Source organism: Monodelphis domestica, chromosome 4 (assembly GCF_027887165.1).
Source record: "Monodelphis domestica isolate mMonDom1 chromosome 4, mMonDom1.pri, whole genome shotgun sequence".
NCBI lineage: Eukaryota > Metazoa > Chordata > Mammalia > Didelphimorphia > Didelphidae > Monodelphis > Monodelphis domestica.
This window is the reverse complement of record NC_077230.1, coordinates 129,849,265-129,862,042: the sequence shown is the minus strand read 5'-3', so window position 1 is coordinate 129,862,042 and position 12,778 is coordinate 129,849,265. Positions and strand designations below refer to the sequence as shown.

Below are 12,778 nucleotides of genomic sequence, written 5' to 3'. Positions count from 1 at the left end.
ATGCCTTTCCACCTTATTAAATACTAGCTCCCTTCATGAATTCTCCATTTCCACCAAAATAATTACTAGTCACTCTAAAAAATTTATTATGAATGTCTCATCTCCATGAATTTGTTCAAACCATTCCCTATCAACCAATTAAAAAAAAACAAACCTTTTATTGAGCATTTGCTAGGTGCCAGACCCTGAGCTGTGCTGGGAATACCAAAAACAAGCCAAAAATAAACAAAACAAAACTAGTCTGCACCCTCAATGAATTTATACTCTTTTAACATTACCCATGCTTCCTCTCAGGAATTTTAGAACTCAACTCAAAGCCTTACTTCCTCCAGGAAGCTTTCTCTCAACCTTCTCATCCCTTATCCTACCAGTAATTAGTATTTTCTTTCACTTCAGTTTTATTTCTATTATTTTTATTATGTACTTAGTGTGTTCTCTCCACTAGAATGTAAGCTCCTCCAGGGCAGAAATTGTTTTTCTTTTGTCTTTGTACCCCCAATGTTTAGCATTATCCCTTGTACTTTGTAAACTCTTTTTTTAAAAAAATATATTTTATTTGATCATTTCCAAGCATTATTCATTAAAGACATAGATCATTTTCTTTTCCTCCCCCCAACCCCCCATAGCCGACACGTAAATCCACTGGGCATTACATGTTTTCTTGATTTGAACCCATTGCTTTGTTGATAATATTTGCATTAGAGTGTTCATTTAGAGTCTCTCCTCTGTCATGTCCCCTCAACCGCTGTATTCAGGCAGTTGCTTTTCCTCGGTGTTTCCACTCCCATAGTTTATCCTTTGCTTATGAATAGTGTTTTTTTCTCCTAGATCCCTGCAGATTGTTCAGGGACATTACACCGCCACTAATGGAGAAGTCCATTACTTTCGATTATACCACAGTGTATCAGTCTCTGTGTATAATGTTTTCCTGGTTCTGCTCCTTTCGCTCTGCATCACTTCCTGGAGGTTGTTCCAGTCTCCATGGAATTCCTCCACTTTATTATTCCTTTTAGCACAATAGTATTCCATCACCAACATATACCACAATTTGCTCAGCCATTCCCCAATTAATGGGCATCCCCTCGTTTTCCAGTTTTTGGCCACCACAAAGAGCGCAGCTATGAATATTTTTGTACAAGTCTTTTTGTCCATTATCTCTTTGGGGTACAGACCCAGCAGTGCTATGGCTGGATCAAAGGGTAGATGTTCTTTTGTTGCCCTTTGGGCATAGTTCCAAATTGCCCTCCAGAATGGTTGGACTTTGTAAACTCTTAAGCAATTTTTTTCTTGTATTATTTATGGTGATTCCTTAATCCCAAATTGGCTCCCACTCACCACTCAGTATGGTCCCTGCAAGCTCCCTGTAATTCTCGTGATCTCATCCAATGCCTGTTCTTGAATGCCAAATGATTTTAATTTCAGCCTATGAATAATATAATTAGTAAAGGGAATCTGCTGCCAAAATAAATTATAGCTGTCATCCATAGCCAATTAATTTTTTTAAAATTATCTACTACTTTCTACTTAAGTCTGTTAGCATGAACAAGTCAGGTTGACTGAGGAACTCATGTATTAGTTATGTCATCTGACGTGTCTATTCTCTTTTTCCTATTTCTCATTGTCATTAGTATTGAATTTATTTATAATACAACATATATTATGTTATCCATGGGTTTCTTGGAGACCTAGTGATTGCCCTTCTGTCTCCATTTCTATGATAAATCACCCAGGGTGAACATAAGTAGTTGAGCCTGTATAAAAAATATCAGACCATATTTGGATGGCTCTGGCATTGGAGGGCTTTTGTGTTATCTATAAAAGACTTTAACTTGGAAGTAATGATATAACTCAGTTAAAGGGGAAGAAGAAACCTTTGTTTGCAAGCAATACCAAAAAAATGCTTTCTAACCTGAAACTAGAGTTCATCTGTTCCTGGAAACTGTTTGATATCCTGAGCACAAAAAAGCCTTCACAAGGGGGCAGCTGGGTAGCTCAGTGGATTGAGAACCAGGCCTAGAGACGGGAGGTCCTAGGTTCAAATCTGGCCTCAGCCACTTCCTGTCTGTGTGACCCTGGGCAAGTCACTTGACCCCCATTGCCTAGCCCTTACCACTCTTCTGCCTTGGAGCCAATACACAGTATTGACTCCAAGACGGAAGGTAAGGGTTTTAAAAAAAAAAAGCCTTCACAAAACTGGAGAGGATCCAACTCCCACAAAAAAATTAACCCATCCTTAATATAATTAAGTGATCTGGATAGGGGGTACGATGCTTAAGGGGATGAACTGCAAAGTTTAAAGGCAGAGAAAAATCATACATAAAGGGACTGAGAGTCAAATCATGGATTTTCTAGCCTCTTAATTTATATAAAAAAATTAAAGCTTTTTGGAATATAATAATAATTTCAATCAGTAGTAACTCTTTTGGGAATAAGTTCAATTTTCTTTCTGTATTTTAATTCAATTAAAGAATTCATTGACAATTTATTAAGACCTATTATGCTAAGACTTTGAGCCAGGTATTAGCTAGATAGAGATGAACAGCAACATGATCCCTGCCCTCAAATACTTCACAATCTAATCAGTAAAATATACCATGTGCACAAATATATGCAATGCAAGGTAGAATGTAATTGAGGGCAAAAGCAAGCAAGAAAAAAGTGCTCTCCAGAAAATTTGTAGACGGAGACCAAGTAATACTTCTTGGAATTGATATCACTGGAGATCAGACTCTTTAATTAAGAAAAGGATTGAAACAGTTTAGATGAAAGAAAGCATTCTAGCTATTGAGACAGACCTGTCTGAATGGACCACTACTAGATCTGATACTCACTTCCTAAGTGACCTCAAACAACTTACTCAATTTAGACTTTGGTCCCTTTCTCTATAATATGAAGTGATTGAACTAGATGATTTCTGAAATCTCTTGTAGCCTTTAAAAAAAAAAACCTATGGACTTCACATTCTATTATTCTTTTGTTTGGAAAAATGAAGACAAAAGTAATTATGGGTGAAATTCATAAGTAAAGGAATAAGGTGAACTCAGAGGACCCTATTTTAAAATTGAGGGCATCCCTTCAAATCTGAAGGAATTAAATTTAGGAAGATTAAAATGTAACTGATTTTTCATAATATCTCTCAAATCTGTCCTTTTCTCTTTTCTCAGGCTCTGAGTTTCCTTAGTTAAGGCAATCATCATGTCTAGTCTAGACTGGTATAATAATCTCCAAACTGCTCTTTCTGCCACCTGTACTGCTCCTTATTTTACGCAGCTGTAAAAAAAGTAATTTTCCTAAGGCCAAAGCCTGACCCGTCTCTTCTATCCACCCCCCCCCAATACTTCTGTGACTGCCTTTTTTGTATCCTTTAAAATACAAATTCTATGGATCAGCTCTTCAAGGCTCTCTGCTTTCAGACTCCTGACTACTTTTGCAGCCTTCCCCCAATCTCCTTCACAGTACTACTAACTGGGTATGTTTCTGTATACATGTCATTTCCTCCACTTAAATGCAAACTTCTTGAGGTCAGCTACTGTTTCATATTCATCTTCAAACTCTCAGCACCTAGCAGGTACTAATAAATGATTATAGGGTCATAGGATTATAGATTTAGAGCTGGAAGGAACCATGTAGCCTTCAAGTTCAATTCTCTTTATTTTAATATAAAGAACTAAAGCCTATAGTTATTTAGCTAGATCTGGGTGCTAGACTTGAACCTAGGTCTTCAGGGAATTAAAAATTCTACGTCCAGTTTCTACTATTCAATAGTTATTGATTGATCTTTTACCTCTATGCATGCATATAACCAGTCTCGATGCCTAGAATGCTCCCCTTCATCTAAGCTTTCCACATCCTTTTCTTAATTAAAGACTTCACTCTGGTGATGGCAGTTCCACAAAGCATTACTTGATCTACTTCCACAAATTTTCCCAAGAATAGTGTTTTCTTGCTTGCTTTTGCACTTAATCACTTCTAACCAGCATCACATTTATTTATGCCTTATAGTTCACCTATTAGATTGTGAAGTTTTAAAGGACAGAGATCATGATGTTCTTCATCTCTGTCTACCCAATGCCTACCACAGGGTCTTGCCATAATAAGATTTTAAAATGTCAAAAAACCCTTACCTTCCATCTTAAAGTCAATACTAAATATCAGTTCCAAGACAGAAGAACATTAAGGTCTAGGCAACTGGAGATAAGTGACTTGCTGAGGGTCACACAGATAAGAAATATCCGAGGTCATATTTAAACCTTGGACCTCCAGTCTCTATACCTGGCACTCTATCCACTGTGCCACCTAGCTGTCTCCCTGCTAGTTTCTTCATAAATGGTCAATGAATTCTTCAACTGACTCACATTGCAGGTAGAAATTTTAATGTATTACGCAAAGAATAACCACTGATTGAAATTATCAATCTATTCCAAAAAGCTTTTAAAAAATAAGTCAGGAGGATAGATCCATAATGGAATCCTTATTAGAGGAAATTAGTATGTTGGAGGACACATCTCTAATTACATTTAATTATTATTTTGACATCAGTGGGAAGACAACTGTGACTTTCCCTTGATTCCATAATGAGAAACAAATTGTCAGATCAGAGGAAATATAGGTCTGACCTAGTAAAGCAATTTCTACATATTTCTGCCATTTCCAGAGTGCACATGAACAGAGCTATTGCTTTGTACTTGTATATAGCAAGTTTCTTCTCTATTACTAATATAGATTTGCATTGCAAGAAGCAGAAAAACCCCTACATTACCCTTTTCTCTTGGAGGTGCAAATAAACAATTAAATGCACTCAAGGCAAGGTGCTGGCTATCCACTCCCTTATCAGTTTGCATTACCCTGGCTTGAGGTAGGCAGAGTTAGAGATCTATTTCAATTTGGCCTCTTTTGACAATCCACATTGGACCTATTAAGCACCAATTACAGTCTAATATTAAAACCATAGCCATAAAATGTAAATAATTAGTCTTATTCCATTAAATATGAGGAATGGGGGAAAAAAAACAGGGAGCTAAATTGAGCTCAAGGTCAGTATACATCTGTGTGACTTTCCACAGTGCAAATATAAAATAATGGCTCCTTGGCATTCCACCCAAGTCCCAGAGCAGATCTATTGGCAATTAAATAACATATGTGCATAACTTGGATTCTTAATGCATTACCCATTTTATATTATTGCCATTGTCTTTCTAGTTGACCAGAAGAAATGTCTTTTAATTAGGACATTAAAAATAAAAATAAAAACTTTGAATTCACACTGAGGCTGCATCTAGACATGCAAAGCAACATGGAGAATTTAAGTAATTATTTGGGTAATTAATTCCCTCTCTTGTTTTCCTACACCTTTTTCAATTATCTGGTTATTATAGGTAAAAGACCGGGGGGAGGGGATTGTTTTTGCCTGAATTATCTAAATAATCAACTCAATTCTCCAGGTCACTGATCCCACACTGAGGTCACCTCATTGTTTTGTCCTAGAATGAATAAAACACAAAAATTTCCAAGATTCACACCAGTAGAGACCTGAATGTATTTCTTTATTCTTATTAAAATAAATTGTAGTGGAAGTCATTCTCTCCAGAGAAATTACACCTCTTTAAACCTTAATTTTTCTTGACAGGCCTGTGTTACAGACTTCATTAAAGGAACAAAACCCAAAGCTGTTATCTCCAAAATCTTTTGTGGAATAATATGCCCTGTAAAATTTCACTTTCAAAACTAAGGTTATATGTCTGAAAATCAGTTGTTATAATTAAAAATGATAATGAATCCATTCAGTGCAGTTATATATATATATATATATATATATATTTGCTGTGGAAAATACCCTTTTGCTGAGAATTGCAGAAGAATTTAAGAAAGGCATTTTCTGTGTTTTCTTGTTTTTACAGATAAAAGAGGTCACTGAAAGTCTTCAAGAGGATGAAGAGGACACCATTATGGAGAATAGAGGACACTCTCCATTTCAAAACCACATAATAGGTACAGATTAATATTTTCCTACTGCTTTCACTATTGTGTCATTTTCCTGTGCAAAAGTAGTACCTCTCTTTTGACTCATTGCATTCCTGGAGTCCTGGAGTCCATTTCTTAATGCAGCTCTTTTTAGGAAATCTAGGCAACACAGACACTTTTACCTTTGCTTGGACAGCTCTGGAGACTTTGGAAGGAAAAAGTAAAGGTGGTGAGATGTCAGATCTTTATTAGGTGTTTATTAGGCAGGGTGGAATAAACAAAGCCCCAGAATACCAAGCAGAGGAAAGTGGGAACTCCCAATACAAAAATTTGCTTGCTTTTGCACTTAATCACTTTTAACCAGCATCACATTTATTTATGCCTTATAGTTCACCTATATTTTTATATTGTAAAAAAATACTTTATTTCTTTTCCTTTTTCCCTGATCGCTTTAGGAAATAAGTGGTATTGATGGGTTAAAAGACAAATGGAAATCATGCTATATTTTGATGTTAGAAAAAAATACCCTGAAAGGCAGAGATATGGTATCTATAGGGTCCCTTTTGAAGACAAAAATACCTGGGTTCAAGTGTTGCCTTTGAAACATATATAACTTCTCATAGCCCCCAGCAACTTTCTATGATGTAAAATACAGACAAATTGGAAACCTGCATCAGTGGACAGCTCCTCTGTTAGCAGTATCTTGCACTAAATAAATCATAAATCTGCACCAAAAGTAAATAAATAAAGCCCAGTAGATTAAAGTCATATTCCTCCCCTCAATCCCCCCCCAAAGGTAAACTTGGAGATAGACACTTACTGATCAATTCTCCAGCCCACTCTTTTCTCTCTGGTAAAGGCCTCATTATAAAAATCCCCATTTCTTAAATGAAATTGGCTTATCAGCGACTCCTTTTAATTGGGCAGAACAAATGGAGTGTAGAGTCTATAGTTCCTCAAGACCAAAGGCCTTTGCTGACACTTTCAGAATGTCTCCTAATGGGTGGTAAGCAGTAGATTGAAGAGCTGTCAGCAGCTGTGATCCTAACAGGGAGATCCACAAGATGATATCTTTAATAGCTCCTGACGATCTTGGAGGAAATGCAAAATATGTTGTTCTTGAAATTCAAAGTAATTTAGAATTTGAGCATTTGTGGTTATTTTGATTTTACAAAAGATGCCAATGTGTGATTGAATTCTTTCCTACAAATCATATTCAGGCACCTTAGAGATAATCTTGACTACATCATTGCAGGGGGATGACAGCTCTCGCAGCTTTCCTGTTTCTGGATTTGATCAGTATTCCTTGGTCCTGCCCTTTCCTGAGAATATCTCTGGCTGCCAGCTCTCAGCATCACCTCATGCTGTCAGTTCCATGTTGGTATACTTTACTACCGACTTCCTAGTATACACAGCATTGATTCGCAAACTATAATTTACAGTTTATCAGAGTGAATTGTTGTATCCCCACAGTTAATGAGACTGGCACACCACATTATTATTCTCTTCATTTGTAATTGGGGATACAAAAGTCTTAACAAAGTAGAGCTGAATGAGCATAGTCTGAAGATTATTATTCCAAAAAGACACCCTTTATTATAGTTGTCAATGTAAAATGCTTAAATTGTTATCAGTTCTGCATAGTTAGCTAATGTGCAAGTTAAATATTATTTAACAACCCTCAAACCTGACACTATAGAAAGCACTGATGAGTTGCTATTTTTCTAAAATTAGGTGCTGTCGGACCTGTAAAATCAGTGATGTGTGTGTGTGTGTGTGTGTGTGTCAGGGGCTGATCTTTTTAAAGGACTACAATGACTGAAAGTAGGTTTAAATAGATTAAGGGCTCTTTTGATTGGGGAAATAAAAGTATGTCTGGACTAGATTTTCACTACAGTGAAAGTTTTTATCTTCAAAAAAAAAAATGAAGTTACTTTGAGCTGACAGGTATTTTGTCATTTAACCTAGCCAATTGCTACCAAGGCAGGATCTAACTGAGCCAACTAACTTAAAAACATTTTTAATATTTTTCCCCTCAAAACCTACAGAAACTCCATATCTACTTGCAATACTTTCTTAGAGAAAAAGAATGATAGTCCACCACTCTAAAGTATTTAATTATCAGAAATCAATGAGACTTTCTAATATCCATTTTCCATCCATTATAAAGTTTCCAAGTAGAGGAAACAAGCTAAATAAATTTAAATTTTAGGGCTAATAAGTGCTGACTAATGTCTGGAACAGTCAAGAGCAACAAATGAATCAGAGATCCTTTTTGTATTTCTGTTGTGATCTTAGATTGGGCAATACAGCTTGATTACAAAGGGATTATATAGAAGAGTTGGCTGATCATTGAGTCTATTGTGAAATACAAGATATGTGAAATGAAAACAGACTTGTAGATATTAAAAATATTTTCTTTTATTTATAACATCTTTAATTGGTACAGGTCAAAAAACATGAAAAAAATTAGTCTAGATAGTATAAATGGAATATATGATACATTTGCTCACTGTCCTAATGTGTGGGACTATACAGATTATATTTATCTATACAGGATGTCCCAGGAATCTCAGTGCAGTTTTAAGTTATTAAATATATTAAAACTTAAAATTACCTAATTGAGGGGCAGCTAGGTAACATAGTAGATAGTTCAAGGCATGGATTTGAGGAGACTTGGACTCAGACACTTCCTAGCTAGGTGATCTGGGCAAGTCACTTAACCCTGTTTGCCTAGCTCTTGCCTTTTGGTATTAGAGTTGTTATTAAGACAGAAAGTAAGGGGTAAAGGATATTAAAATATTTTATATTATATTTGTTATATTATATTTAATATATGTTATAGTATATATTATTGTTTATATATTATAAAGATTAAAATTAATATCTAATACTCCAAGTATTATTTTAATACTATTTATTAAAATCAACTTGGATTAAAGGGAAAGTAATGCCAGTGGGGAAAAAAAAATCACTCCCTTCCTCCACGCTGGTCTAAGCATTGGGGGAGAGAGCCAGAATCGAGGAAGTGGAACTCAAACCCTCAATCAACATAATAAGATGCACAAACAGGAAAGGGAAAAGGGAATTATGGGAATAATAGTTTGGGGCTCAAGATTCTAAATCAATACATTTCCCCTATGATCCTTTGGGAGACCAGTCTCCCCAATGGATCATGAAAACATAATTAACTTATAACTTGAATTAGAGATATATACAAATATTATAATATTATGCAATATACAATATATGGTATTTAATTTAATAAAATTTTAAAAATAAAATTACTACACTGAGACTTTTGGGATAGCCTCTGTATTCTATATGTGCCATCCATGGGCTTACTTCTGCATTCTACCATAGCTCCGGAAACTTGGCAAGTGCCACCACTTTCAGGGTTCTAATGATAAACCCTTGAATGGCTCTAGTTCTAACATAGCCTCTACTGGTGAGCTTAACCTTAATGTCTGTTAGTTCTTCAGCAAAGGTATTTTCTCAAATTGCTTAGCAAAAACAATAGTTGCAAAGCATCAAATTCTAAACTGGAAATCTACTTTCCCACTAATGCACATACAGAGTCTCAGGGAGGGAGAGTATTACAATGGCAGAGAGGTACTCATGTAGGTAATATGCATGGGTAATGTGGTCACACAATTCTGAAGCAGTAGAGTCTCAAAATCCTTCTTTGTTTTCCAGAGGGTTGTCCTCCCAAAATTCAGAATGCTATCAGTGATGGATGAATCACTCCACTGGTCTGCTGAGCTTTTTTTCTAGTGAGGTGAAATATCTGGGTTAAATGGGTCAGTCTGCTTCTGGGTTGGTTCAAGCAGGTCATGTAACTACTACTGCTTAGCTTGTCCAGCCAGGTTGCTGTATATAGTAGCTTCCAGGCTCATCCTGAGAGTCCACTCAGCTCCTAAAGACTTCCAGACTGAGCCATAGCAGATCACTTGGCCACTGAGAAACTACTGCTGCAATGGGCCAGGCAGGCTATTCTCCCTCTGACCATTTCTCACAGTATAGAATTTCTGCCTCACATCCCAAGTTATAAAATGATTATTTCATATCTGAAAGTCTTCTTAGTGAGATAAAGTATTACATATATTTGTGTAAACTGATGAGCAGAAAAATAAGAAAGATTTTCTAAATAAAAGGTTAGCCCATAGAAACTATCAAGAATAAATATTTGAAAAAGTTGAAAAGGAAATGAATAGAATATAAAATATCATAAATTTAGGGAATTTGAGGAATACAATTAGGATTGAAAGATCAGTGAAAATAAATCCAAAAAAAGTTCCATGACATCAGGTCCCTAGTTATAATTGCCAAAGCTAATTGGACACTTTTGTATCCTTTTGGGTACCCTGGAAAAGAATAAATAAATAGGCTACTCTATAGACTGACTGATCAGTAGATATTCCAGTGACCTCAGAGTTAGTATAACCTTTATAATATTTCTTTTTCTACATTTCATTCTCTATTACCTTCAGAAAGAAACAGAAGGTATCTCAAGCATAGGAAGCATCATCATAGCATCACATTTAGTAAGAATATTGACCTTAGAGACTAGCAAGTCCAACACTTTCTTTCCTTCTACAAATGAGGCCAAATGATTTAACCACGATCACTCAGCTAAAAATTGTCAGAGGAAGGATCTGTCCCTATGTCTTCCTGATGTCAGTTCATCACCCCTATCTACTATGTCATGTTGCCTGCCACTCATTATGTAATAATACAGGATCAATCCTAAAAACCACTGTTGCCTCCAAGCAAAACATTCTTTATAAGTGTCAACGCAAAAATTGGGTCAAATCTCGCTTCATTTTCTCCTCCACTTAACATATCTGGGCTGCCCAATGGGTATCAAGGATTTTCCTCTATTCTGTTCCACTAAGAACCCAGCCAATGGCTCATACTCTAGACCTAGGATAATACTAGGTGTTTGCTTAAACTTTGAGATTGATTTGATTTCTTCTTTCCCTCCAAATTAAAATTCCCATTTCAATATTTCATATTATGAGTCATTTTATTCTCTATCAGCTTCTTCAGTGTATGTCAATTTGTTAACCTAATGAGCTCATTCATGGTAATATAACAGGGATTAATGTGTTGTTTCATTTCCAAGGTCTCATATTTATATTTTTGTAGCAGCACTCTTGAAACAATACCTCACCTCAAAGGAATCCTGCTATTGGTGGGATTTTATTTTTGGAGACCACTAAAAATGGCATTAGGGGTGGGAGGTAGGAAGGATCTTTAGGCATCTATCAAACTGTACCATGTAGTTATCTGACTCTTATTGCTTAGTTCCATGAGAACTAATTGTAGGAAATAGGATAATGGTGGGAAATGTTCTTTCTGTGGTGACATCCTGACTTTCAGATATGCTATGACTTCAGACTCAGCAGGAACTCCACAAATGGAAAGACTGTCATATGGAAAAAGTCTATTTATTCTAGTTGATGCCAAAGGGCAAAACCAAAAACAATAGGTAGAAGTTCAAAAGGGGCAAATATAGGCTCGATGTCATGAAAAACTCTCTAACAATTAGAGTTATTCAATATTTCCTTAAATATTAGTGGGTTTCCTCTTAATGAGCATCTCTATTCAAAAGTCAGGTGTTTACTTGCTTGTGTTTTGTGGTGGGGATTCTTTTTTCAGGGATGGCATGAATTAGATGATTTACTGAGGCCCCTTTCAACTCTGTACTTCAGTAATTCTGTGAACAGATTAGAACACCACATAGGAGAAAATGTTCCGACCACTGTAGGCAATGAGTACAAATGCTATGCCTTTGTAGCAAGTATAGCTCCTAAGAAACTCATGTCAATTAGCAAGCATCTACAAGCGATATATGAGACATTTGAGTTTAAACTCAAATGTTTTTCATTCATTCATTACTGTACCAAATCCATTTTGAAGGCAAGTACATGATGTAACCAATCCCTTATCTTTCAGAAAGGAATAGGTTTTGGCTAATGCTAGAATGTGGACTTTGATAAAAAGGACAACACGAGAACTTAATATAGTTTGAATTCAGTTGCTTTATCTGGGTGTGGAATGAGATCTCCGATGATTACTGTAAGCACTGACATGGAAGGAAGGAAACAAAGAACCGTTCACATCCCATAGGAATATACTCAGCCCTTCCATTTTCCACCTGAAGTTTACATACTTACGATCAACAGTAATGTATTCTTTTTTTTTTTCATCTCATATTGGCTTTCCCCAACTACCTACTACAAATTTATGCTATTTCTCTCTACCATCAATGGATATGTGTTAAATTAAAGAAATGCAAACTCATTTTTGTTTTAATCTAAGAAAAACATCAGAAAGTAAATCTTCTGGGAAACAAATATTAAAATGAACTCCAAAGTCAAATATAAATTGTTTTTATTATTTCCTCCCTGAAACTACTGCTTGACTCCATTAGTATAGATAATCAAGAATTTACCATAAAGGAAAATCACTTGTGTTCTGAGTAAATTGCCATCCCCATTTTCATGATATTATTAATTATCAACAAAGTATGCATGAGTTTGAAGAAATCCTCAATGGAATGAAAGTTATATCCCTTGGTAAAATGCATCTAATAATTTCCAACTCCTTAAATAAAAATATATATTCAAGTCAGAAGGACTGATGTGCTGTAGCTGTCAATCAATTAAAGCTCTTGATAATCATCAGTCTTAGAAGAATATTACTGATTTTCCCCTCGGAGGGATGGACTTGGAAAGAATCGTGGGAGTTTAATGTAAACAGAATAGCAATCTTATTTTCTTTTCATTTAAATTATATTTCAGAAAGTTAAGTA

General features: G+C 35.7%; 1 protein-coding gene across 9 annotated transcripts in view; it reads left to right on the top strand.

Annotated features, from left to right (window-relative positions):
• NCKAP5 (NCK associated protein 5) overlaps positions 1 to 12,778 on the top strand; it is a 1,174,517-nt gene that overhangs the window by 1,046,751 nt on the left and 114,988 nt on the right. For all 9 annotated transcript variants that reach the window (XM_007494075.3, XM_007494074.3, XM_056797182.1 and 6 more), the window contains one exon: positions 5,898 to 5,988. In XM_007494075.3, coding sequence (XP_007494137.2) covers positions 5,898 to 5,988 — 91 coding nt within the window. The remainder of the gene's footprint in view (positions 1 to 5,897; positions 5,989 to 12,778) is intronic.